Source organism: Tauraco erythrolophus, chromosome 10 (genome assembly GCF_009769465.1).
Source record: "Tauraco erythrolophus isolate bTauEry1 chromosome 10, bTauEry1.pri, whole genome shotgun sequence".
In the NCBI taxonomy this organism is placed as follows: domain Eukaryota; kingdom Metazoa; phylum Chordata; class Aves; order Musophagiformes; family Musophagidae; genus Tauraco; species Tauraco erythrolophus.
This window is the reverse complement of record NC_141474.1, coordinates 25,101,887-25,128,841: the sequence shown is the minus strand read 5'-3', so window position 1 is coordinate 25,128,841 and position 26,955 is coordinate 25,101,887. Positions and strand designations below refer to the sequence as shown.

At 48.4% G+C, this 26,955-nt stretch overlaps 3 protein-coding genes across 6 annotated transcripts in view; 2 read left to right on the top strand and 1 right to left on the bottom strand.

The window, feature by feature from the left end:
- Positions 1–7,581, top strand: part of GPBP1L1 (GC-rich promoter binding protein 1 like 1) — a 34,782-nt gene extending 27,201 nt beyond the window's left edge. For all 3 annotated transcript variants that reach the window (XM_086617930.1, XM_086617931.1, XM_086617932.1), the window contains 5 exons: positions 225–365; positions 4,128–4,286; positions 5,046–5,170; positions 6,057–6,159; positions 6,417–7,581. In XM_086617930.1, coding sequence (XP_086474056.1) covers positions 225–365; positions 4,128–4,286; positions 5,046–5,170; positions 6,057–6,159; positions 6,417–6,563 — 675 coding nt within the window. In that variant the 3' untranslated portion in view covers positions 6,564–7,581. The remainder of the gene's footprint in view (positions 1–224; positions 366–4,127; positions 4,287–5,045; positions 5,171–6,056; positions 6,160–6,416) is intronic.
- A 1,361-nt stretch (positions 7,582–8,942) lies between these two features.
- Positions 8,943–11,581, top strand: CCDC17 (coiled-coil domain containing 17). The gene is made up of 8 exons (XM_086617753.1): positions 8,943–9,131; positions 9,409–9,600; positions 9,717–9,849; positions 9,949–10,078; positions 10,202–10,261; positions 10,343–10,668; positions 10,919–11,088; positions 11,429–11,581. The coding sequence occupies exons 1-8, from the start codon at positions 8,943–8,945 to the stop codon at positions 11,579–11,581; spliced, it is 1,353 nt and encodes a 450-aa protein (XP_086473879.1).
- Positions 11,582–13,008: 1,427 nt separating this feature from the next.
- Positions 13,009–25,884, bottom strand: NASP (nuclear autoantigenic sperm protein). Of its 2 annotated transcripts, none has more exons than XM_086617114.1 (15): positions 25,808–25,884; positions 24,700–24,750; positions 23,791–23,901; positions 23,150–23,230; positions 22,856–22,953; positions 21,261–22,133; positions 19,314–19,396; positions 18,320–18,405; positions 18,120–18,193; positions 16,850–17,038; positions 16,422–16,588; positions 14,955–15,008; positions 14,791–14,862; positions 13,646–13,777; positions 13,009–13,140 (listed from the first exon to the last, which is right to left on the bottom strand). In XM_086617114.1, exons 1-15 carry the CDS (start codon positions 25,867–25,869, stop codon positions 13,087–13,089), a joined length of 2,187 nt encoding a protein of 728 aa, XP_086473240.1. In that variant the 5' UTR covers positions 25,870–25,884; the 3' UTR covers positions 13,009–13,086. The 2 variants fall into 2 exon arrangements, with proteins under 2 accessions (XP_086473240.1, XP_086473241.1); XM_086617115.1 differs by having other exon boundaries at positions 18,320–18,396.
- Positions 25,885–26,955: the final 1,071 nt, after the last annotated feature.

Below are 26,955 nucleotides of genomic sequence, written 5' to 3'. Positions count from 1 at the left end.
TAACGGTGTTTTACTGGAGTGCGGTGCCCATGAAGCAGAGTTGTGTGGTATGGGGAAAAATTATGGATGTCAAGGTAAACTTGTTGAGATTGTTCTTGGAGAGGGAATCAAAAAAAATCCATACAACAGCCAACATAATGTTTGTTTATTTGTTTTACTGCGTGCAAGCAACTTCTTGTGCCATACCATTTACTGTCCAGTATCTTGTGTTCTCTTCGATATAGCCAAGTCCATGGAAAGCCAACAGAAGTGAACACAAACCAGGCTCGCTTTCCTCCAGCCGTGACTCTGCCTTTACCAGTCCGGTGTCTGTAACCAAACCAGCGGTACTGGCGAGTGGCTCAGTCCTCACCTCTCCCAAAGAGGTAAGGGGTTGAGTTTGGGGATAGGGTGGGAACTTTAATCACTATCACCTACTATAGCTTAAACATGATAAGGTCCTCTCTGAACATGTTACACCTACCTACATTTGCACCCTTGAAGAATGACTCACTTGTGCATTCTTAGCATGTTGTGCCATATCTCTGATACACTGAAAGGAATTAAAATGTGGTTCACCTGGATGTAAAGCCATTGGTGTTTATCTGAATGTATTAGAATTTCTCTCCAATATAAAAAAAAAAAAACACACAAATGCTTTAGATAAAAAAAACGCACCAATGCTTTAAATAGTGTTACGTAACTAGACATGCATAGACTTGGTGTTATCAGAGCATGGATACCAGGAACTGATGTGAACAGACAGGTAAGCTGATTCCCATGCTATTCTTTAATTTGGGAAAAGAAGGAGAAGGGGGGTGATCTGCCTCACTTCCTTTCTCTAGGAGAGCAACAGCACAAGCAGTGAACTCTGAGAGGGTTGAGAGGATTTAATGTGTATACACGTCTTCAGCTACAGTGTCTGTTTTTAATTTTGGTGTTGGAAGGAGGTGAGGTGGCAACTGACTTGCCTCCACTATTGATCTGGAGAGAGCCTTGCATATAAATCTGTTAACATTTAAGGAGTAACTGTGACAAAATGCATTTTGGCCAGTGTTTCTGTGCATCACTTTATAGCTTATCTACAAAATGCTGTTTGAAGCTTGAAATTCCACAAAGCTTAATATTAAGTGACACCAAATAGCTGTTCTCCTCTGCTCCTGGGAATCAAAATTCAATGGGTTTGTGATCGTATGTAAAAAGAACGAAAAACAAGACAGACTGTGATAAGTGACCTGTTCACATAATTTGAAATGAGTGTGTTTGCATTTCAAGTGTAACAGTGTTTTTTTTCTAGTCGTGCATTTGTCTTTTTCCTTTACAGATCTTACTTCTAAAATAAGACTTTGGCATCTTTATGATTTTCTGCTTTGCAGGCTTTACTCTGCAACAGCCTGTACTTTTCTGCTTTAGCCACTGCTGAGTGCAGAAGCAGTCATTAAAAGCAATAGTTAACAAGCACACACTTGTCACTTTGATAACAGATCTCACGCTGTGTCCCCTTCCCTTCCCTTGCCTGTCCTCAGACCAAGTTCCGTGTGCTACTGACAGCTTTCCTTTTTGCGTAATGCACAGCACAGTATGGACACCGTTGTGACATAAATGTGTAAACCTAAATAGGCTTTCATCTCCAGGTAGATAGCAAGAAGGGCATTCACTTCATATCATACAGTAGTAATGCAAGTAGTCTCATTTTATATCTACCCCCCAACCTTTCCCCCAATAAAAAGGTCTTGCCTGAAACTTTAGTCAACAAAGATGTCAGGTACTAATCTGACAGGAGGAATAGGCAGCTGGGTTTTCTCCAGAACAAACAGTACTCTTTTAATACTTGTATTACCAGTGTCAATCAACTAAACAAAAAGGGCTTAAAAATTCCTTCCAACTAAAATCGAACACTTGTGTTACATTTTTTGTTTGAATCTGTTGGAGATGTGTAGAATGAAAACACAGGACCATGGCCAGCAGATACTACTGTAATCCTAGCTCCACAGGCCTGCTACAATTAATCTCTGCCCTTTTACTGCTGGAATTGGGATAATGCCCCTCCTGCAGAAGCGTTGGAAATAGCACCTTTATTCATAAGAGACCAGTGTGTTGACAACTAAAAGGATGCCAACTAGCAGTGGCACTGTGTCCCTGCAAGCCGGTCTAAGACAACCAAATTAAGATACAGTCTAAATTCTTAAAATGATGCAGGGTGACTTTTCTGTTAGAGTAGCCACTCCCGTTAAACAGAGTGATATCTGAACAAATCTGAGAGTATGCACAGTGCTCTTATTTTAAAAAAATAGAATCTGAGGGATGCCTCAAAGTTTCAGTCAAAGGACTAAACCTACCTTCAGAAAAGATGTCACAACATGACTACTTGTGCCCTTTATGTAACATTCTCTTTTAGAATTATAAAGCCTTCTACAGAAAGTTACAAATGTAATCAGAATTGAAGTAATATTTAATTCCCTTTTCAGAACTCTGTTTTCTAAACCTTAGGTGTAACTGTCTTCACCTAATGTGTAGAAATTAGGTGTTAGTACCTCAGCAGTTCTATACAGTGCTATTAAAATGGCTACTTCTAGCAAAGAGCCGAAGTGCTTTGGTAGAGTATTCCCAATCACCAGAAGACATCTAATTTTTAGTCTCCTTTGTTCATTATTGCCTTCTGTGACTGCAGTCAAACTAATTACCACGTTGAGAGCTTTAATTTCAGTATTATGCTAGCTTCTTATCCTGATATTCAGTGTCACTTGTTGTGTCTGTTACAATTGCTGATTTGTTCCTTACTGTGTTGAATTAGGCAAGATCTGAAAAGGCCACCTGAGAAACATTTGCTGTAAGACATTACTTTCTACATGCACTTCCCTGCAAGGCATTGTTCCACACCAGTGTTTCATGTGCAGCAGGCTTTAGAAACAAGCAGCTTTAGAAAGATGCTGCCTTGGTTTTGTTTTGCTGAATATTTTAGTTCCCTTGATCTTTGCTCATAGCACTCTGAATGTGATAAAAATACTTTGCAAAGGAGATTCATTTTGAAGAGCCTGGATTTGTGATCTTCCCACCCTAGTTTAAAAAAAGGAGGGCAGGGAGGGCAGGAGAAAAATACTAGAGGTTTTAGGAAATTTTACTCTGTTTTAATATTGAGGAAAAAAATCCGAGTAAATCAAGGGAAAGAATAGTTTTGTATGCAAGACTCTAGTGTCAGGCATCCACATTGATGACTGAATTCCTCATCGTCTTAGAGCAGCCAGACATGAACTCCGTATATGAGCAGAAGGTTGAGGTATTGGGAACTTTCACATAACATGTTCTTAGATTTCTTTTGCATGTCCAGTCAAAATGATGGAACAGATTAAACTGAAAGCTCATCTTGGTTAGTAGTGTTTTCATCGCAGTGTCATGGCAAACTGTTGTGCCTTCTGCTTGGTTCACGGATTCTAGATAATTAAGAAAGCTTAAACACTGTGGAGGAGCATGGGAGGTTGCCTTGGTTCATGAATTGAGCAGAGCAGGTTTCCCACAGGGTTTTTTGTGTCTGGCTCCACACTGACCCATCTGGGCTGTGAGTGTACGTAGCAAGCAGTCGGCGGCATGCTCATCAGGGGAGGATGCTGAGGCTGTGGCTACCTATTTAGTATCCAGTTGTGGTTAGCTAAGGATGAGACCACTCCCTGAAAGGAGATAATCACCCCATAGCTTAATTTCAGGGTAGAATCTGTCAGGATAGCTTAAGACACAAATTTGAACTGAGCCTAATCTCCTTAACTTTTTAAGTTTTGTAGAGTAAGAGTCCTGCACGAAGTTCTCTGCCTTAATATTCTGTTGTAGGCTCCAGTATTGCTTGAGAGCGTTACATTGCCAAGGAACAAAATAAACATATTCATGGCCCTGCGAATTGACTCCCAGGGGAAGGAAAAATTAAGAGTCGATAACGATAGGTAGGAGAACAATGTGCTGGTAGGGGAAGAAGTGAATGTGCAACACTAGTCAGTATTTTGATGGGAATTTGACATTATGGGGTTTTTTTTTGAGGGGTTAAGACCCAGTCAAAGAACTGATGGATGTTTGAAAGGTGTAAGCACAGACCCTGAAGAGGGCCCCATCTTTGCAATACTGCCGTTTGAAAGTCTCTATGTTCTACCTTCCTTGTCTAGAGTCCTTCCAGCACCACCCCTCCCATCGAGATCTGCTCTTCACGCTTGACGAAGCTGATGCGCCGTACCACTGATAAAAAGAGCGAGTTCCTGAAGGCACTGAAAGATGACAGGAATGGGGAAATAACAGAGAACAGAGAATGTGACAAGCTGGATGATGTAAGATCATTGTCCTTACTGTATATATGATCATTATATGTTTAAGGAGTTGGGTACTGAAAAAAACAGAGTGGTGTATGTAATTCAGGCTCTGGAGCAGGAAAGGAATGACTTCCATTGGTCTGGCAGACATGCCAGCGGAAGTAGTGCACAGCACTGTGATGAAGGGAGACCATAACGTGATGAAATGCAAACGGATAAGTAATAAATGAGGTGGAAAGGAAGGTCACAGATGGTGAAGATAATCTAGATTTTTGCAGAGATTCTCTGAAGAGTGGAACAATACCATTTTTTAACATCTTAATTTGCTTTCAAGCTTCCTTGTAAAACTACATCCACGGGACAGTTGAAGTCAGTGCTTGTGAGAGGTGCAGGATAGTGGCTCAAGCCTCAGAGGCTTGGACCGGACCTCTAAATGCCTAAGTCTGGGGCTTACTGTGCATGTCAAGGCCACCCTTAGCAGTATTTCAGTCTCAGAGTTTTCTGACTCGCACTGCGAAGCCACTGATGATGGCTTTGTCATGCCAGCACTTACTCCCTTGGCATAAAAGTGTCATCCACCAAATGTTGTTCATACCATGTTGTCTCATCACAGCCAGGTAGACGTTGCTTTCAACCATTACCAGTCCAGGCTCTGTTAGAAACACTGACTCAAGGTGAAAGGCTCTTCTTTACTTCTAAAAGCAGAAACTTGAACTTGGAACTGTGCTATTGACACAGTCTGTGCAAGCACACTTTGATGCTTTTGTTTTTCTGTAGATGGAGAGCAACAGCACACCAGAACCAAAGGAAAACTGGGAGGAGAACTGCCATCAGAATGGCCTTTCTCTCCCTTTGCAGGAGGAGGGGGAAAACCTCTCCCATTCATTGGAAGCAGAACACAGGTGAGTAATCAACAAAGTAAGGTGTCTGGAGTAAAGGAGGGCAAGTCCTTGGACTTTGTGAGAAGGAAATGATTTCAAAGACAGCTCTCTGGCAAGCAGCAGTAGCTCTGTGCATATAGAGCTAGAGGTGTGTGGGCTTCCTGACTAGTGCTGGACTGGGTGGAGTCTTACTGAAAACAAAACAAGACACTGATGACAGCTGAGCCAAGACGTTGCCAAGGCCTGTAATTAAATTCCTGCACTTCTCTAGTGCCACATTCCTGTGTGTAAATGCTGTCTGGATATTTACCTGCCCACACCAGGAGCGAGCACAAACCAAGTGTGATTCTGGTTAATTTACAGGCAGGTGTCCTAAATGGAGTGGTCTGAAGATAAACCTTCACGCACACACCCCCCCTTGTCTGCGCTTAAAATGCTCTTGTGCTGCTTTAAATGCTGTAAAAGTGGGGAAAGTAAAGAAAATATTGACCTAATATCTCATCTGGTATCTGGCTTCAATAAGTAAGCAGAGTGTGAGCATCTGGCGTAAGCAGATAGTAAGTTTTAAGAGAATCCCGAGCTGCAATACTGGTTTGATTGCCTCGTGTCCTCCTTCAGTGTCCTTGGGTAGAATTTCAAATCTCTCCCTTGCTTTCCTTCTGCCAGACTAGTTATTCACCCATTGTGCAGGTCTGCTGATGGTTAAATATTTGTAAATGACATTGAGTATGAAAAATGTTGGGTGAGCACAGAGCATTGTGGAAATGGTCTCTAATACAGAAGATTCCCTGGTGAACTGAGAGTGATTCAATACAAAACCTTGTGCTTCATGGAGAAAGTGCTCTCTCCTTTACCATCGTTCTCTTGCTTTAATTCCCGTGCTGCTTTTCTTTTCTCCACAAATCAGGTTATTGAAAGAAATGGGATGGCAGGAATATCCTGAAAACGATGAGAACTACCTTCCCCTCACGGAGGATGAGCTCAAAGAGTTCCAAATTAAATCAGAGCAGGTACGTTTACAGCTCTCGCCACTTGTGACTGCTCCTCTCCCTCTCCCTTCTCATGCACGAGTCTTCTGCAGTGTGATTCTGAGGGATGTTTGAGAAGATGAAGGGTTGAAGTAAGATTGTAGTGCAGTTGATGACTGCATTATCCACGCGGAGTGTGTGTGTGTACTGTTAAATACATAATTTCTGTCCGCGAACAGTTAAGTGACAGTTACTCTCTGACCTTTTGCCTGTTTTAAAACTTGCTTTCATTCCTACAGCGAAGAAGAAATGGATTTGGGAAGAACGGATTTCTTCAGGGCCGCGGCTCCAGCCTGTTGTTCCACTGGAGAAGCACTTTTAAGACAAAGATTGAGGACTCAGACACAGAAACTAGTAGCAGCGAAACGTCAGATGACGATGCCTGAAAGTGGGCACAAGAAAATTAAAATAAATAAAACCAACCCAATAAACTCAGTTCATAGTTCCACACGTGTTTGGGGTTGTATAAACTAAACAGAGTTTATTCTGTCTCCAGTCTGTTCAGTTTTTTCTTTTGTTGTTGATACTTCATGCACAAGGGAAATAATTGTATCCCAAAGAAGAGAGAAATTGGCTTCTTTAGCTTTTTCTTTTGGTTTTGCCCTAATGCTTAATAGAAGTTTGTGCAGCTAGCAAATTTTGACAAAAAAAAAAATCCCTTGTGGGGCAGTGCACAAGTTCAGTCCTGTAAGCAGGATACAAGTGGCTGACTGATCTTTGCAACAGCAAGCTTCTAACAGTGCCGCCGGCATTGCACAGTGTGGGGCGGTAACAGTGTGCTAAAACAATCATTGTCAATGACAAAATGGCTATTGAAGTTCTAATTATGTTAAATTAATGCTAATAACATGAACTTTTTATTTTATTTTATTTTTTTTGGCGGCTCGGGGAGCTTCATCACTTAACCAGGCGTTTGTGGTTTTCTTTTTTTTGGGTACAGCTGTAAAATATTTGGATATAGGAATTGTTTGTGTTCTTCTTCTTGCAGCCTTGATATTCAGGGTGGATTGTAAAATATAAATTTTTTGTGAGATTTCAAAGATTAAGATTATTTTGATAACATTATTTACAGATTTAAAAAAGTGACTATCACATTGAGTCTGTATGAGGGGGAAAAACTACTGCATCAAAAATAACTAACTTGGAATAAATATTTTGCATCAGTTTGCCAATTCTAATTGTCTTTCTTATGTAAGAAAAGCTTTTCCTCTAAAGGGACCTGCAACTTTGGGGATTTAATAGCACTGGGGATAACTAGTTTCTTCTCCCACTGTATTTTTCCACTTGGCAAACATTGCTGTAGGCTCAGTCTGCAGGAGCTAAACTCTTCCTTTAAGAAGGGAGATGGAGAACAATGGTGAGATGATAGCCCCTGTTTGATGGTTTGTTGTGGGTTTTTTTTTTTTTTAAAGAAACAAAATAATTTGAATTATCTTCCACTAAAGCAGTTTGCTTTTTTGTTTTCCGCTTCATACAAAATCGTGAAGCTCAACTGGTCGGTGTCACTTGTTCCTAGTGCAATGCTGCTGTTTATGTTCACAACGTGGCAAGGGAATGTCTGAATCCAAAGCTGTTTTCATTGAAATCTTTTTTAAAAATTCATGAAAACATTTCTATTAGATTAAAAAGGATTTTACAAACAACTCAGTTGTGGCCTAAGCTATTTCAGTGTCTGTTTTAAGTTCAGCTTGTACACAAACGTTTTGGATCGGAAAGTATCCGCATGGTTGTGCACCGTTTGCAAGTGGGTTGGATGGAATTGCACATGGAGTACAAAATCCTGGTGTCGCTGACCTTGAGGGGATTTCACCTGAGGTCTTGCTTGGGTGGGGTTTTTTTATTCCACTCCTGACCAGGCAGGAAGACAGATGTGTAATATAATTACAGTGTTTAGCCATGAATCTTCGCATCTGGACTCAAGGGAACGCTCCCGGAGACACCAGGTGTTACTCTGCTGCTTGTGCTCTCGGTTGGCACTGACACGTGGATGCTGCCATTACCCCTCAGCCCGGGGGTTGTTTCTTCATCGCTGCCATCTGGAAGCCAGGCTGGAGTTGCTGGGTCTACCTGGGTAAGACGTTTCACAGCTCTTCTAGTTCCTTTTGAAGGTCCCATCGAATGTGGCTTTTGAAATGGGGTAAGTTTTAAAAAAACCCTTCACATCGGTGTTGGTGGCCACTTGTCATGGGCAAACCAGATCACTGAACATTTCCTGTCCGGAGTAAGGACCCTGCCTCATGGGAGGACAGCAAAGCTGGACCTGCATGGGCCGGGAGCTCCTTGTGTTGTTGCCAGACCCTAATACCTTAAAGTTCTGTGCCCTGACCCTGCGAGGGAACGCGCGTGGTTTGAACACCCGTGAAACTTCACAAACGTTACTGGCTGTGTCTGGGAGACCCAAAACGACGAGATCCCCATACATCCAACAGTGGCTTTTTCCTGAGCAAATCACTGATGATCCGTGACTGGTATTGCCAGCGGTGAGGTGGGAGGGTGACCTGCAGCACCCTGAGTGGAGCCAGCAGGTGTTTTTCCTGCCTGTCTGGTGCCCTTGGGAAACAGTGGGAATCCCCGGCTGCCCGCCCTCACCCGTCCCAGCGTAGCAACGGTGGCTGCAAACACCAAAACACCGCAGCCACCGTCGAGCAGGTCTGTGTGTCCTTCCCAGCCTGCTGCGGGGGCCATCCCAGGTGGAAGGACCCCTCTACCCCGGCAGGGTGGCACTCCCAGTGACCCCCACCCTGCTGTGCTTTCCAAGCTGCCCCATGCTGGGTGCGGGGGGATTCGTCTGCCCGTGCTGCCACATGGCTTTCAGCTCCCGGCTGCTGCTGTGGACGCACCAGGAGAAGCTGTGCCTTGGGACCCTGGCAGTCGGCGGCTCCCGCCTCCCTGGGGGACACCCACTGCCTGCGGAGGGGGCTCCGGGCATGGCGAGGAGGCCACAGGACACCTCGGTAGCATGGAGTGGGATCTGGTGTGGGTGTGTGGGGATGGGGCATTCAGTGGGGACAGGGATGGGAATGGGTACTGGGATGGGGCGTGTTCCAGGCTGGAAAACAAGATGTCACAGGCACCACGGCTGGATCCAGCTGGGCCTGAGCCAGGAGGACCCTCCATCCTCCCCTCCATCCTCCTCCACAGGCAGCTCTCAGTGCTTATTTTGCCAGAGCCAAAAAAGTTTATATTATTAAGTGTTTTTTTCACCCTTTTCTTCCCATTTGCCTCTATGAGGTTGAAGTGTCCCAGCACAGGGACCGTGCTGAACCACGCCATGTCCTCGTACTGCCCGGGCTCTCACCAGCTGTGTGGGAACAGTGGGGGCCGGGGCGGGTGCGGGGAGCTCCCCTGGGGGATGTGCTCACCCCCCATGAGAGAGCCCTGCTCCGTGGGGCCAACCCTGCTGACAGGAGACCGATGGTGGAGGTACGGTGACCCCCACACCCCTGGGGTGGGCATTGGCACCCCAACAGCTCCCTGCACCCCGAGCCCCGTGGCTGGCGGGGTCTGGCCCCTCCCACCCGTTGCAACCCCCCGTGCAGCAGGCAGAGCCCAGCCGGCTGCCAGCCCCACCACAGAGGCACAAGCAGCGGCCACAGGAGCTGCTGGAAGCCCACGAGCGCCTCGTGGCTGAAATCCAGGCCAGGACCCGGCAGCTGGAGCAGCAGAGAGAGGGTAGGTGCTGGCAGGGGTGCCGGGGTGATGCGGTGATCCCTGGGAAGCAGAGATGTGGAGGCTGCACTTGAGCGCCTGTGGCCCCTCACGGTCCCACAGGGCTCTGCCGGCGGCTGACGGCACTGAGTGCTGGGGGGGCTGCAACCCCCCACCCTGCACAGCGGGAACTGGAGCTGAGCCGGGCCCCGGAGGTGCTGCAGGATCATGTCGGACAGCTGTCACATGGAGGGTGAGCCTTGGCTGGGGGGACAGGGCTCTGCACCCCTCCAGGGCAGCCCCCAGGCAATGGGGTGCTCTCAACCAGAGGGCCCTCAGCCCCGCCCCCCTCCCCATTTACCTATTTCCCCTCCAGGGCTGCTCCCAGCCTTGAAGCCCTCCTGCCGGCCGCCGGGCCGCTCGCCGCTGAGGCCAGGTGAGGGTCCGTGGGGGTTGGCGGATCTGAGCTGAGCGTCCTGCCGAGCCCCCACAACGGCTGACGCCGGGGCTGCTGCAGGGCCCTGCGACTGTCTTACCTGCGTGCTGGAGGGCACGATCCGGCCATCCTGGACCAGCTCCTCCATCTCCAGGTGGAGGCCACAGCACTGGAGACAGCAGCTGTGGGGCTGCGTGGGGGCAGGAGGCCAGGTAAGCCCCAGCCACGGCCTGGAGCGCTGTCCCCACGGTCGGCAGCTGAGGCAGCCCCGGCTGTGCCAGCAGAACCCCCCGGCGCTGGCACTCGGGGCCTGGACACAGCACTGCTGGCTGTGGAGCTGGAGAACCAGCTTCTGGAAGATGAGCTCCTGGCACTGAAGGTCAGGAGGGCGAGGAGAGCCAATGCTGGTAAGTGACAGGTCCCAGGGAATGGGGCAGCCCCCACCTCCACCCCACAGCCCCTGGTTGCCTCTGGGGTTGCAGCTGGCAGAGACCCTGGGCTGCCAATGGCTTCTGCAATTATGTGCAGGGAGAGGTGGCTGCAACCGCACAGCCCAGAGTGAGGGGGATCTTCACCTGGGGAGGCCTTTCACAGTGACAACATGGGGGGGCGGGGGGAATGTAAACTCTGTGGTGACGAGTTCCTGTCCCCCCCCAGGCTCTCGGGCTGCCCAGCAGCACACCGAGGAGCTGGCGCAGCTCCAGGCAGAGGTGGGGATGCTGCGATGCCACGTGGAGCAGACAGGGCTGCAGCTGCCTCCTGCCATCCTCCCGCCCCCTGTGGCCCCCTCCCTCCCGCCAGCCCTGGCTGCACCAGAGCTGTTCACGGTAAGAGTCCCATCCCCGAGGATGTTTTCAGATCTCCAAAGGTGAGGGGAGATGGGGTCGGGCTGCCAAACCACATGGGACAATGAGTGTGGGTGTATGGGCTTGGGGAGCTGATCTGGGGACTGGTCCCTTGGCCACAGCTGGGGACGCAGGTGCCCCAGGGAGCCAGGGCCAGCTGGGCAGGAGGTGTCTCCCCTTGGGTGCTGAACCACTGGCATGATTTGCTCTGCAACCCCAACGCCATGCGTGGCATGAGGTGGCTGGGTAACTCCTGCTCGTGCCTGTTGCAGAACGAGGCCGGGACCCGTCTCCCATTGATGCCACTTTTCTCCTTTCCCAGGAATCCCCTGGGCCAGCGCTGGGGACAGGCAGCCCCGCAACTGCCAGCCATCCCTATGTGTCCCCCAGCCTCCCCCTCACCCCCTTTGTGGCCCTGGAGGACCCCCCTCCCACTCGGGAGCCTGCAGCGCAACACAAACCCTCCCGAAGGTGAGCTGGGGATGGGCCATGCCCCAGGGCATCCCCCAGTGTCCCTTTGCCCAGCTGGAGTGGGAAACTGGGGCTTTATTAACTATGTGTGACGAAAAAGTGGCAAAATCTGTGTGTTACTGCTGCAGGGATGGGGGCTCGGGACCAGCTGTGTAATCAGCACTGGGGCAGGCAGGCAGCACACAGCATCCCTCCTGGGACCAGGCCTCCGGGCAGGAGCAGGCAGGGAGGGGATGGGCAGCACCAGGCAGAGCCCAAAGCCAGGAGCCACTGCACCCCATGGCCCAATCTCCACCTCGGGCTGCTCCTCACCCCAGAACAGTGCCCACACACAGTCGCTTCATCCTGTTCACTGGGGCTGTTTGGGGACCAGCAAGGGCACAGAAGCACAATCACTCTTTTCCTTTTCCTACATTTCTCTCCGTGGGGCACATCCCCACCACAAGCCCTTTCTAGGGGAAACCTGACAAGAGGCATTCACAGTTCTGGGAATCAGCAAAACCCACAGTGATGTTTCCTCCCCTGCACTTGAGACCCTGCTTGGTGTTCAATAAATGGCTTCAGCCTGTTGCTCTTTGCTTCTTGGCCTTCTCTTTTCTCACACACGCTTGTCCCAGCCTACTTACCTGTGGGTACCCTTTCCCTGGGCATGATTTTGTGGCATGGGAAGCACTGAGAGGTGCTTAGGGGGGTGAGAGATCCTCCCCTTCTTTTGAATAAAAGGATTGAGAACAGGATCCATCTCCCAGAGCCCTGCTCCTTGTCCTGCCCCATCCCCACCTTACAGCAATGCCTTCGCTGCAGGAGGTACATGGTCTCACAGCAGCCTCCCAGTGCCACTTGGGCACACACAGGGCACTGCAGTATCAGCACCAGGAGCCATCACCCCCTGCATCTCCACAAGCTCCTCAGGAGTGAACACAGGGAGACAAAAGGGTGGAGGTTTAGCAGAGCCAATGACACACCCCAACAGCATTGTTGCTGTTCAAAGGGGTGCCAGGGCCAGACAAGCTCTTGTCAGCCTTCCCCAGGGTGCTGCAGCTGCTGAAGGCCACAGGACAGCCACAGCCACCTGCACCATACTTGGCCTAGGAAGAACCGCACAGCCCAAGTCCCTGTCCCCAGCAGAAGACTAAAGGTCTGCTCCAGACTTTCCCTGGACAAGATGACTGTGAATTCCATTCTAACTCTGTTCAGGCTCCTCTTCCAGCCAGCAGCCAGCCCTGCTTTTCCCAGCACAGCCTCTTCTCCTGCCTCAGGAGGCAGATGGTGGTGGAAATGCTGAAGCTAAAGGAAGCACAACGCCAGCAGCAAGTCAGGGCTGAGACCTGCACCCCACAGGCACAGAAGAGCAAAGGCTGGAGCCTGTAACAGGAAGAAGGTCAAGACAAGGAACATTTGCTTACAATCTTTATTGAAGTCATACAAAAGTTGCCAAAAGTGAAAAAATACACTATATACAAAACCATTTTCCTTGTAAGGAGAGGAGTGTCCAAGGTTAAAGAATTATCATACTGTGCTTTCAACTGCAGCCCCTGATTCTGCTTGTGGCCTTTTCTCTGTCTAGAAGAGAAGAGAAGGTTTTTGTTTTAGACAGGACAACACTGCCTTCCAGCACCAACTCATGCAGCAGTTCAAGGCTTCTGTCCTTTGAAGCCTTAGCTGACTACTCATGCTTTGCTGGTCTCCAGAGCCCAACACCACCCAACACCACCACCATTAACCACCATAACCAGGTGGTAAGTATGAAAACCCAGGAGCATTGAAGTTAAATCCCTGTGGGGAAGGGCCTGGTGCTGCAGTTCAGCCCAACTCAAACCCAGAACATGCTTGTGTCCCACTCCCCAGGCTGCCACTCTCCACAGCTGCCATCTTCCCAGCCCAGTGTCAGACACCACAGCACAACATCCATTCTGCCAACTGGGCAACATTCCCCCATCTCATCTGGGAAACTTCATGAAGATCACAGGGCAAGAAAACAAGTACATCTACCAGGCACAAAACCATGCCTGAACAGAGGAAAAAACCAAAAATAAGCATGGCACAGACTCCTGACTCAGCTGCCCACCTCCTCTTCCATTTTTTCTGCAACCTCATTTCCACTGGGAGCAGCATCACCACCACCACCATTGACAGCCGGTTCTGGTTTAGATTTCTTAGCTTCATTGTCTCCCTGTTGAGTCTCCTCCTCTGGTTTCCTCTGAAGACAAAATTGTTTAGTCTTCACTATGTGCAAATTAAACTTAAATTTATTATAATTACTATTTTTCAGAAAGTCAGCATGTAGATGTCATTGCACATCAGCTCTTCAACCTCTACTTGCCAAGTTCAAGACAGATACTTCAGTATTTGTGTTAAAATTTAACCAAAGTTCTGAAGCTTCAGCATAGAGGTCTCCACCACAAAGAACTTCCAGTAAGACATTATTTAGGTGCCCGCATCTTTCGTGCTGAATTATCCTCAGTTATAGCTTGGCACAGAGACACATGGCTGCTGAGCGAGGTAACAAGGGGCAGATTTAGGGCACCCATGACAGCCACAACCACCTGAGTAAAGCAGGTCAGAAGTTGCTCCAGGCAAACCTGAACTGAAAGAGGCTGATGTAGCACAGCCAGGCTGTGCCCCAGCAGCATATGAAACAAAGTTCTCCCTTATGGGATGTTCATTTTTAAGTTATATTTGCAAACAGTTCTAGAAAAAACCACCCACCTTTAAAGGAACCCAGAGCTCAGTACACTTTGTTATCTCAGTGAGAGGCAGCTTATCAGTACTACCGTTAGACTGGCTTTGCTATTTATTAAGTCTAATTCTCCATTTCCACTTGGAAAGAAGGGAACCCAACTCAGCCTGGTTGCTCGCCCTTTCCTTAAGATCTGTGGGCCACCCCGCTGCTCTTGCAGGTGCTCAGAGGAGGACACCTGTTCAGAGAACACCTGCAGAAGCCACACAACTCAGCTCAGAGGTTAAACCAGTGTGGGTCAGGCAGGGTGCTGAACCATCAACAACTTATCTCCTGGAGGGTGGATGGTTCCCAGACTGATTGGCTCCCAGTGGAAAGGAGTTTCACACACTATTTCTGGGTTTATTTTAGAGGTTTTTTTTCTATTATAGAACTAAGTTTAAAAAAGTTTCAAGTCAAGAAATCCAATTATACAGAGCAAGCCAGTGGTACTTTCACAAGCTGTTTGTTCGACTAGTCATTTCTGGACTCACCTTCTTCCTGACTAGGTGAGAGATGTCTGTAACACACTGAGATGCACCATCAGCTGCTTTTCTTACTGGAATCTATTCCAAGACAGACATTGACACATGAGTAACAGCAACAGTAACCCTTAGAGCAGGAAGGAATTATCCACATCCATCTTAAATTCACTTACTGTGGAAACAGAACCACTGTCTTCACTTTGTGCAAAGCCAGATGTAGTTCCAACCTTAAGAAAAGCAGAAGAAACAGTAAACAAGTTCTGGCAAGACCACATGTGCCAGTTTAGAAAGGGACAGAAACTCAACCACTCAGTGTCTCAACACTGCATTCCACAGGTAGGCACAGGACAGATGCAACACTCCATCCACTCTTGCATTTGGCTGATCCATCATTTCCAGCCCTGACACTGTCCCAGTTTCAGCTGAGACAGAGTTAGTTTTCTACTTAGTAGCTAGAATAGTGCTGTGTTTGGGATTTGGTATGAGAAGAATGCTGATAAGACACTGATGATTTCAGTCGTTGCTAAGAAATCAAGGACTTTTCAACCTCCCATGCCTTGCTGGTGTGCAGGTGCACAAGAAGCTGGGAGGGAGCACAGCCAGAGCAACTGACCCAAACCAGCCAAAGGGATATTCCATACCATGCAACGTCCTGCTCAATATATAGAATCATAGAACAGTTTGGGTTGGAAGGGACCTTAAAGATCATCTAGTTCCAACCCCCCTGCCCTGGGCAGAAAAATCCTCCACTACACCAGGTTGCCCAAAGCCTCATCTAACCTGGCCTTGAATACTTCCAGGGATGGGGCATCCACAACTTCTCTGGGCAACCTGTTCCAGTGCTTCACCACCCTCAATGTAAAAAATTTCTTCCTTATATCTAATCAAAATCTCCCCTCTTTCAGTTTAAATCCATTGCCCCTTGTCCTATCACTACACACCCTTGTAAGAAGTCCCTCTCTAGCTTTCCTGTAGGCCCCCTTTAGGTACTGGAAAGCTGCTATAAGATCACCCCGGAGCCTTCTCTTCTCCAGGCCGAACAGCCCCAACTCTCTTAGAGATATATATTTATATATAAATAAGGGTTGGCCAGAATGTTTGCTCTCCCTCTCTTATTTACAGGATTTCTCTCCTCTGGGATCACTAGCCAGGGATGAGCTAGGCACTGGTCAGTCAGTGGTGAGGAATTGCACTGTGCATCGCTCGTATGCATATTTTATTATTATCATTCTTATTATTTTATTTAAATTATTAAATTACTCTTATCTCAACCCATGAGTCTCCTTGACTTTACCCCTCCAATTCTCTTTCTCATCCCCCTGGGGGTGCGGAAGGGCGAGCGAGCAGCTGTATGGTGTTTGGTTGCCAGCCAGGTTAAAACCACACCACACTAAACTGCTATGGAAGCCCATCAAATTCCAGTTTAGTCTGGAACAATTAACATCAGCGTATTTACTAAATACCCCCTCTTTAGATATCAGCTGCCTCAGTTTCCTTCTCACACACACAGTTTGTGACATTTCTGAGCAACCACCAGCCCCCAATCTGTACAGTCAAGTCTGAGCTCTTCCTGTTACCGGTTTACTTCACGTTCCACTGGAATAATGTTTGGTTAAAAGGAAACCAGAGGATGCACTAACCAGAGTTGCTTTCAGTGCCAGCTCAGCTACTCTTGCACTCTTTTGAGACTCCTTTGAATCTTCTATCTTTTCTTTAATTTCAGGAAGTAATCCCTTCAGTTCTTCAATTTCCTTCTCGTCTTCAGGAGACCCACTTTCTGCCACCTTTATTCGCTCAGTAAGCATTGCTAGGATGAAACAGGGATCATAGCAAAAAACCTCAAGACAAAGCAGGTTTCCAGTTACCCACATCCAGAAGCGAGTTATCTGCTAACACACACAGTTTCAACAGTTCTGGTACCAGTATAGCCCGCTACCACTTTCAGACCAGTGAACATTTGCATGGCAAGGTGAGAGGCACACCTTGTAGGGCCATTAGAGTCCACTTGGACTTGTGACAGCTCCCATATTGCCTCGTATTCACCAGGCAGCTTTAGGAATCCACTTACCCAGTCTCTTGTCAATGACTTCTACGGATTTACCAAACTGCACAACCGCCTCGTCAAACTGGCTGTTGTAGTGGTACGCCAGCGCCAGCTGGTAGTGGCTCTCGGCTAGCAGGCGGTCATGGGCCTCCAGATACTTCTGCTGCAGGGCCAGGCAGGCCTGGAACTCTTCTATAGCCTGCGTGTAGTTTTCTACAGGAGAAAGCCACAGGGTCTTTACAAGCCACACTCGTTTATCCGAACAAGCAAGATCCAAATCCTCATTCAGTTACTCTGTATTTTATCACACTTAATGTGGTTTGAAAACAGTCACCACTGAACGCAGCAGTTGAGTTCAGTGCCCAGCTGCTTTCAGATTGCCAAGTGACAACACTGCCTCCTCCCTCAAAGACGTTCAGCGCCCAGCTCCTCCAGCTCTCCCTAGAGCGCTTTGTCTGTTCACAGCACACAGGAAACTAAGTGGCCAAGTCAAAACCAGGCACACCAATACTATTATTTTACCTGCTACCAGGAATTGAATCTAACTGGTCACAAACTGGTCAAACTGCAGCTTCAATCTAGAGCTAAGGACAGTCCCCTGCTGCCTCCCAGTCAAGCTCTCCATTGAGTGTGTTCTAGTGACATACAACACAGCCCTGATTTTGTAGCTCTGGTCCAGAAACCTGTCAGATTATTCCCAATGCTTGCCTAGAGAAAGATTACACTCTGCTTGGATTATTAAAACACGTTTTTAAGTGAAGGGTAGATAAGACTCATTAGAAGGCACAAACCTGGGACTTGCTTCCCACTCCTTTTTAATGCTACGTGACAGAGTCTTTCCTGACCATACCCTAGGATTTTGGAAAGTCTAAGGGAGTCAACCATTTGTCATTTGCAGTCTTTTATGTTCTGGAAGCGGTGTGGTACTGACAGCTCCTATTGAGTCCAGTGACTCACTACTTCAGCAAGACAAGCCTCTCGAGTTTCTGAAACTAAGCAAGCCTTGCCTATAGAGCAGAACACAAGGCTGGTTTTCATCTTGTAACACAGTACTTCCTACTCAAAACTTTCTTTCACTGTTCTGGAAAAGCATGAACTATCCTGTTTAAAGCACCAACTTGTTCATCTATTGATTCCAAAGCCTCTCACATGGCTGCACTACCACAATTAGACAAAACCTATTTTGTTTTCATCTTTACAGACTTAACTCACCTCCACTTGTTTTAAAGCATGAAACGAAGAGCAATAGGAACTGGAACTGAACGCTTTGTACATGAGAATTAATATTACTTACCAGATTCAATGCTAACTTCTCCTAGCTTTAGATGAGCTTGAGCTGCATGGAGCTGAGCTTCTTTTGTTTCTTGTCTACATCAAGAAAAAAAGTAGTTTTCAAATCCTGATCAGAACACACCACATTCACTAATTGCTTATGCAACCTTCCAATTTATGAGTTTCGCCAGCACATATCCAAATGAGGACTGAAGTGTTTACCTCTTGTAGATGACTTTTGCCAACTCCAGCATGTCCCAGGCTAGCTCAAGATTTCCAATTTCATCCTCCTCGCTTTCCTGTAAAGACTAGAAACGCATTAAAGATTAAGTGACTTGGTTACATATCACATCAAACAACAACACTCAGTTTCTGTTTGAGTGGTGTTGTCAAGGAATAAATTTCCTCAAGAGGTAAACAGTTTATCACTAGAAGGAAAAAAAAAAGAACACGCAGAAGAGGTTATTGCATCAACAGATACTTTGCCTGCAGTGAAGATGTTTTAAGTGGAACATAAGCTTATGTTATTAGTCGACACGGCCTTAATTTCTTTCCAGAAATAACAGGGCACCAAGCACCAATATTTTCCCAAGAGTAAGACTTTGTTTAAGGCGCTGTTTAGATGAACCAAAAGATAAATGAAGGAGTTATGTTTGACGTTTTAAATGAGCTTTTGAACTTCATTAGAATAGTCTAAGGAAGAGAGAGAATTCCATTGGAGACAGTTGCCTAGCATGCTCAGTATCATACTCTAATAGGCTTCAGATTCTTCCAGGTGCTGACTGCTACATCAGCGTAACACCTCAGATTTAAGCAGCACTATGTTTCCCACCAAATTCTCATCCTAATCACGGCTTATCGCATACAGTAATACACAGCAAGACAACAAAACAAGCAGAGAATAAACTGTTAAAGTAACTACCTTTATGACAAGCTGAAGCAACTCTCCCTGCCTGCCCTGGCACTTACCAGGCTGCACTACTCATCAGACTGCAAGCATCTGTTTCAATGTAGCTGAACAGCACCAGGTTTACAGAGCTGAGCAAGATCCTACAACGTGGACTACGTGTAACACTGCCCCTTCCTTCAGCAGTATTGGTTTTCAGAAGACATTTCCTACATAGGACTAAGCAAAGCTTTATAAAGATGTTTACATGGCATTTTGGCAAATACTGCACACTTCATGAGTGCCGACATCAGAGCTCAGCAATCTCACCTTGTCTTCCACTGTCAATTCATTCTCCTTATCATCTTCAGCTTTATCATTTTCTTTATCTTCCTCTTCAGATTCTTCTGTTTCTACAAGGAAAGTAGATGAACAATAACACTTGTCATTACTACGTAACGCTTCACGTGGAGTCAGGTAGAATCTATCATATCCAGGCCTTATCCTTCCAGTGACAGGTTAGATGTGTGATGCAAGAGCACAGACACATTAAATTCTCAGCAGCAGCAGCCATCTTGCTGAAAGTGTTAGTCACTGCAGACTATAGTAGTTCCAGGCTACCTTAGTCCTTGTTTTAAGTTTAACTTCGTACTATCTAGAACAGAAACTTACCTAGAATTCAGTTCTCACAAATGCATTGTCCACTCCCACTGAAGCCATGGGATCCTGAGCAGCCCTGGAGGTACTGGTCAGTTGCTGGACTTCATGCTACAGATAACAAGCGTTTTCAGCAAGATAGCTGCCGAGCTGTGTACAGATAAGACTGTTTCTGAATTAGTGTTCCTTGTGTCAGACATTTAAGTGGCAATGTTATTAATGAACCTGCTATTCTGTAGCACTGATTTGACACCCAATACTGTGTAGGAGCATTGCATGATCTATTCTACCAGTAGGAAACATTTTGGGAAAACGTGCAGTGAATGAGTATGGCTAATCACTTCAGAGCACTGGTTGAATTACGTGCTGAAGTCACACACTTAATTCCTATATCATTACCACTGACTAATTCCAGAGTAACAGGAGCTCAATGGGGTGGAGACTAGAGAACCCGTGAGCTCGTCAGTGACACACCTTCCACTGAGAGAGCCACTTGTCCTACAAGTATGAGGACAGCTCAACTACAGGTAAAACAGAAGAGATGTTAGGCAGTTAAGTTTTAAGTAGTCGGAAGAGTCTGGAATGACACAGCACCAGACCAAGATGTTCAAGGACATCCCCACACTAGCAGAGTTGGGAAAAAAGGCAGCAGTACGCGCACATAAGCAGCCTTTCACAGGAAGAGGAGTGGACACCTACTCTTCGTTTATGTTCAGTCATACTCTGTCCAGACAGACACTTTGTTAGGCAGCTGCTCCACCACCAAGTGTTCACTGTGCTCAGCAGTACAAATCCTCTCAGTGTGCAGAGCTATTTACTCTGAGTATTTGCCACTCCTAAAATAAGGCTCTTCCTGTGAAGCTGAGTTACTGACAAGTAAAGTTTCAATTACCAGCTCATCAATTAACTTGTGCAATAGAAAGCATTGGCCTACTAAGACCATGCAAGTAACACAACATGTACAAGTTTTACCAAGTTACTTTAACACAATCCTGAAAACAGCTATATTGAAGCAGAGAAGCAGAACAGTGGAAAAAGCTAGACAGCTGGGAGACTGTACTAGATAGTAGCAATAAGCCTTCAGGTTCCCGGGTAAATTAAGTTTAGATTTGCCAACCAAATTCTCACTTGTAATTACCACCAGAAAAACTCAAATAGAGAGTTTCCTCCACCCCTAAAAGCAAATTTACTTTTTGTTATGTATTCAGCTGTTCTTATTTTTCTGCTCCACTGTTTTAAAATAAAACACAGGTATAACCAGAGGCAACTTGTGCTTCGAGTTATTTGAGGGTTAGTGCAACAAACCCCGACGCATGCAAGTGAACATCCATTCAGTATTCTCCACCAGCCTAGCCATTACTTACACATGTCACAGGGCTGCAAGTTTGCTTTCGAGTAAGATTTGCTTTGCAGTTAGTTAAGCGTTAGTCTAGGCAAACTGAGACTATTCACTATTCCTTGAAACTTTACTTGGATGTAAAATCCTTCAAGAGCCCCTTTACTGTGCCTTTTCCTTATTCTAAGGCAAACAGAAAATTCTGAATGGAATACTTTTTACCCATTGTTAGCCAAATCCATCAAGTCATCCACCCACAAGTACTTTTCTCCTCTCACTGTTACCTTCTCCCTCTTCCATCAGGTCATCTTTGTCTTCTTTCTCTACCTTAGCACCTTCACCCTCTTCCATCAGGTCATCTTTCTTTTTCTCTACCTTAGCAGCTACTTCAGCCTTTTCTTCCATGTCATTAAATTGCTCTTTGCCCTCTGTGGGCACAGGTTCCTTTGAGGACTCTGTCTCTTTAGATTCCTCTAGTTTCTCTTCTGTAGCTGTCTCGATTGGTTCCTGTTCCTCCTCCACCTTCTTCTGTTCAGCTGCCTCTGCTTCCCCTTCCACAGCAACTGCTGCCTGCACTTCTGCTGTCACTTGCACTACTGCCTTCTCTTCCACAGCTGCCTCTGCCTGTCCTTCTACAGCCTCTCCCTTTTCCACAGCTGGCTCTTTTTCTGTTGCTTCTGCTGTCTGCCCTCCCACTTCTCCCTTCTCTTCCACAGCTGCTTCTCCAGCTTCAGCCTCTTCCATAGCTGCCTTTGCCTCCTTGTCCAACACTGCTGTCTTTCTCTCCTTCTCCTCACTTGCCTCTGCTACCTTGTCTTCAGGTATCATCATCTTCTGCTCTTTTTCCACTACCTTCTCTTCCACAGCTGCCTCCTCTTTCGTAGCCTCTTTTTCAACAGCTACCTGCTGCTTCTGCTCTTCTGAAGTTACTTCTTTTTCCACAGAAGCCTCCATCTTCTCTTCAGCCTCTTCAAGCTTTACATCCTTATCAGCAACTGCTGCTTCTGTTGTTTTTTCTTCTGTAATCTCTTCCATTTCAACATCCTCTTTCATTTCCTTCTCAGATAGTACTGGAGACTCTTCTGCGCATTTTTTGGCCTCTTCTTTCTCCCCCATGGCGTTATATACCTGTTCTCTCAACTCCTCCCTTGCTTCTTCTACATGATTGAGGAAGCATAAACATTTCTTCGAGTTTAGTGATAAAGACATTAACGGGCACTGACAATACCACCCTCAGACCCTCCAGTGTGTTGGTTTGTCATCAAGTTAGACGACATTCCTCAAAGCTCCATTTCCAAAGTACAAGGAATTAGGACACAACCAACATAGTAACTTTGACTAAGCGAATCCCTTCCCCTTCCCCAGGCTGCATTATTGCAAGCGGCCGCTCAAGCAGCGTGCAGTTGTGCGCAATAGCATTTTTAGTCACAGCTAAGCAAGAGGTGCCAGTGTTTTAATAGTCTGGATTGACAAGAATTCCTGTATTATCCCCAGCTGCGTAATTTTGTAATACAAAACAGTCACTGTTCTTGGACTTTTTACAGAGACTCTGACCTGTCCTACTACACACACTGTACTGCTACGAGGTTACAAAGCAGTTCAAGTTGACTGTGAAGCTTAAGAAAGCAAGTCTGAATGCAGTGTTTCAGGACGAAGGCACCTGGTGACCCTTTACACATGCTTTCAGCGACCAGTTCCTTGCAGAAGTTTTAGAAGTTTCATTCAATCTTTAAGCAAGGTTAGAACAAAAATAAAGTCCATTCAGGCTGCTAAGAATTTTGACAGAATTATTCAGGCTACCAAAGGACTGAACTTAGATCATTCAGACAAGGAAAACGCAGCTTGATGCCTCCACAACACAGCAGACAGCTTTACATACCATCAACAGTTGGTAACGCAGAATCATCTTCAGCTTTTTCTCCTTCCTCTTCAACCTGCACCCCTTCTAAGGCATTTCCCAGCACACCATTTTCCATTCTAAAGGGAACAAAAAGTTTGTTATCTCTTAGCGCTCATAATAACACCGTTCTAACTGCACGAGCTGCCATACCACGGCCCATCCCATCCACTGCAACCCTGTGCCTATGAAGTTCCAGTGCAACCCTGTCTATACAAGGGTGAAATCCTGTTACACCAGGCAGACTCTTAATCAAACAAGAAACTGTTAGCATACCTTGCCAACTCCAGGAGAGATTTTCCATAGTAGAAAAAAGCTTCTGCACACTCATCCGCTGTCTCACCATATTTTTTACCCCTACAAACGTCATGAAGAATTATTATTTGCTCGTGCCTACTTTAGATTTTCATACATGAACTTGAAAGTTAAAAATTCCTGGACAGGAAGAATCAGTTTCTTAGCTTGTCTCCCATTGTTTCAAACAAATAATGAATGCTTCTCTCAGTTAGACGTGGCTCTCAAACATTCAGCAAAGCAAATAAATCTAAAACCCAAAGAGGTATCACCCTCAAAGACTGATGAAGACTAGTAAACAAGTTACTAGCAAGTAACACTATCCTCTTATTTTGATATTAAGAGACATCAGAACCATACACTGCAAAACAAAATATCAAATTCCTTTTCCTCCTTAGAGGACCGCACTGTCAATTACCATCATAAAAGCTATCTAAATTGCACACCAACTACAGTTTTGTCCAACACTTGAGTTAATTTAAATGCTTCATCCTGTCCTCATTTGTATTAAACACAGCAGCATACATGAGCTAAAATCTTAACCTGTCTTGTATAAGCCACATGAGCATAACCAAGCTGAAAACCAAGCCCTACAAGAACACACAGAACATTCTACTACTCACAGTAAGCTCGCAGCTTCCTGGAATGCATTAACAGCAGCCGGAATATTTCCCATCACCAAGTGTTTTTGTCCTAAACCCAATAGTTTCTTTGATTCTCCATCCACATCCATACTGGAAAGAGAGAAAAAAAATAAATCAAATACAGGATTTTGTTAGCTTCCATAGTAGTTTCCTATGCAGCTTTCTAAATCTGATCAGCTTTATAAAAGAGCGAGTTGCATACATTACCCTGGTTGGAACTACCAGGGGAAGGAGGGTTGTTTGGTTTTGTTTGTTTAAATCTGGACCCACTTTTAGTTCTGACAACCAAGGGCAGACAAGTCAGTTTTAACCAACTGCTGCAAGAAGTGGGTATCAGATTCTGAGATGGTAAAGGATGCTAAAGAAGATACTTTAAGAGTTGCACACCAACACAACACTGGGTACCATACAGCGTTTCACCAGACTCAGATGAGCCAAGAAAAAGAAGAATCAATTCAAGTTATGGCTTCTCATAGCACATAATGCATTTAAGAAGAATGATAGATGCAAGTGCATCTCACACAGCTTGATTTCCAGAAAGTCCACCCCAGTCCAGTACCTTAGACTGGGACAAGAGGAGGTGCCCACAGAGAAGTACCACTACACACTAGTCACACACTTGTACCGCCCCAATGCTTCCCCTGCACTAACTCACAGATCAAGAACTTCCTAAGCAACAGCTGGTATCCGTGTATTTATCAGCCCTTGAAAGAGTTTTGTTGTACTAGGCTTGTGCAGACTACTGGCAAGCACAAGTTTTCAGCATCTACAGCATCCGCGTCCGTTAAGCTTCAAGCCTAACAATGTGAAGGGTGACCGTTTTGTTTCACTCAGTGACCCCTGGATTTCGTGTTCTTTAGTAACTGAAAACTCCAACTCCCATCTCACCTGTCTGTCTTGTCTGTGGATGTGGAAGGAGCTGCTAATTCCTCTTCCATCCTGCAAACGAAACATTGAATAAGCGCTTATAAAAGGCCCCCCAACTCATGACAGGAGCTGAACTCTCAGGGATGGGAGACCAGAGCTGGGAGCGGTGCTCGCTTTGAGGTGCTCAGCCATCTACAGCGAGTTCGCACGCTGGTTTGCTCTGCTGGCTGTTGGAGAAACCTGCTAGTTTCAGTTTTGTTTATTGTTTGACGGAAAGATGGTTAGGAAAACAGATGCTCCCACGTTCAGCCTGGCCAACAGCTCTGCTGCCCAAGACCCAAGGCCACCCGCCCTCCCCAGCCTGCAGCCGCTGACCCACAGCGCGCCGTCGCTCAGAGCCGTCCCCTCGCAAGCCTGCGGCGCGGAACGAGCCGCGAAGCACGAAATCGGGCGTTTCGCACCGCGCTTCCAGTCACAAAACCGGGGATGTGCGGCTCGGGGGCTCGCCACGGCCGCCCGCCGGCTGACAGCCGCGCGGCGCCCCGGCAGAGGGAGGGGGGGGCGGCGCCGCGGAGCTCCCCGGGCGGAACAAAGGCCGCGCGAGGCGGGCAGCAGCCGCGGCCTCCCCCACCGCCCCTCGCAGACAATGGGCGCTTTTCCCGCCTTCCTCCCGGCCCCGCCCCCCGCCATTGGCGCCAAACCCCGACGGCGGCTCCTCACGGGCTGCCGGTGCGGCGTCACGTGACGCAGCAGGACCACCTACTCGCCGCCGCCGCTCCCCCTCCCCTAGCCCGCCCCACGGGCAGGCTCCGCGGCGTCGGCTGCCCCCAACAAAGATGGCAGCAACCGCGCAGGGGTCACGTGGTGGCTCCGCGCGAGCCGAGCGGGCCCAGCTGGCGCTGGAGGAGCAGGGCGGCACGTACCACCGACCGCGGGGCGGGGGGCCGGCGGGCAGGCGCGCGAGCTCGATCAGCGCCCCCAGCCCTTCCCCTAAAGGGGACCCTACCCATTGCCTGCCCCTCTCCCCCCGACCTCCGGTCACTCCGTGGCGCGAAAGCGCCCCCCTCTCCCCTCCTGCCCCCTCTCGACACGCACACGCCGTGACCGGGGCCAGCCCGCGCGGCCCTACCTATTCGGGGACGCCGGCGCGGGCTCAGCACAGCGGGGAGTGGTGACGGCCGCGGATTCCATGGGAGCTGCCGGAGACGGGGGCGGCGGCGGCAGAGTGCAGCCCCCTGCCCCTCCGGCCGCCTATATACCCCCGAGGACACGCCCCGGCCCGCCTCGCGGCGCGCGCACGCCGCGGGGGGACTACCGCTCCCGGCATGCCGCGCGCCCGCCCGCCGTCGCCGCTCGGCGCGCCGCCGCGCGGGGCTGGCTGGAAAATGTAGTCCCGGGCGGAAGGAGCCGCCGCAGGGCCGCGCGGCCAGTCGGGAAGTGTAGTGCCGGGTGAGGCGGGGTGGGGGCGCGCGGAGAGCGCAGGGAAACGGAGTTCGGCGGGGAAGGCGCTGCCGCGGGGCGCGCTGGGAAGTGTAGGCCGCGCCGCCGCGCCGCTGGGTGCTGGCGCCGCCGGGCCCGCCCCGGCCCCGCCGGCTCCGGACGCCGGCTGGGCGGGCCTCGGGGCGATGGGAGGGCCGGGGCCTCGCCGCCCCGCTCCCGCCCCGGAGGAAGGGGGACGTGTTGGGGGGGTGGGAGCTGCGGGGAGGCCGGGAGCCGTCCGGGCTTCCCGGGAGGCAGCGGGAGAAGCGCCTGCCGCGCAGCGGGGCAGCCCGGGGGAAGCCCTCAGCGGAGGTCTCGGAGCGCAAGAAGGGGGAGCCGGACCCTTGCTCGCCCGTCACGGCCCCCGGGTCTCCTCCGTCGCGGTGCTGCCTTGGCAGGCAGGGCCCCTCCTCGGCAGCGCTCGGCGGGCCGAGCAGCGCGGGCGTCAGTAACGCGCGCCACGCCCGGCGGTACCACCAGCCCGTTCTTCCAGGAGCTCCCGCTTCCCTGCCGTGCGTTTCGGGAGGCACTGGCAGCCGTGCCCTGGCATAAGCCTCACCGCGTTCCCCCCCCGCCTGCTCAAGGCGAACAGCTGATCGGCTCCGGCTCAGCTCACGCCGGTGCTTTGCTTCCCCCCCCCCACCCCCGGTACCGCTCCAGACAAGGCAGACATGGCTGCTGCAGCTGTGACAGCGGAGACTCCAGAGAACCCGCACGGAAAAGCCAGTGGCGGAGACCTGGCGGCTCATTTCCCCCTCTGCTATTTCAGGATAAAAGCCCGCCAGCTTCAGCGGTGCT

Bases quoted from the DNA above. Each gene is read 5' to 3' on its own strand.
- CCDC17 (XM_086617753.1), top strand. From the start codon at position 8,943: ATGCTGGGTGCGGGGGGATTCGTCTGCCCGTGCTGCCACATGGCTTTC. The intron at 10,079-10,201 runs GTGAGCCTTGGC...TTTCCCCTCCAG, and splicing joins GGACAGCTGTCACATGGAGG to GGCTGCTCCCAGCCTTGAAG. The intron at 10,262-10,342 runs GTGAGGGTCCGT...GGGCTGCTGCAG, and splicing joins CCGCTCGCCGCTGAGGCCAG to GGCCCTGCGACTGTCTTACC.
- NASP (XM_086617114.1), bottom strand. From the start codon at position 25,869: ATGGAATCCGCGGCCGTCACCACTCCCCGCTGTGCTGAGCCCGCGCCG. The intron at 22,954-23,149 runs GTATGCTAACAG...TGTTCCCTTTAG, and splicing joins TCTCTCCTGGAGTTGGCAAG to AATGGAAAATGGTGTGCTGG. The intron at 13,778-14,790 runs GTGAGTCCAGAA...TTTTGTCTTCAG, and splicing joins CTCACCTAGTCAGGAAGAAG to AGGAAACCAGAGGAGGAGAC.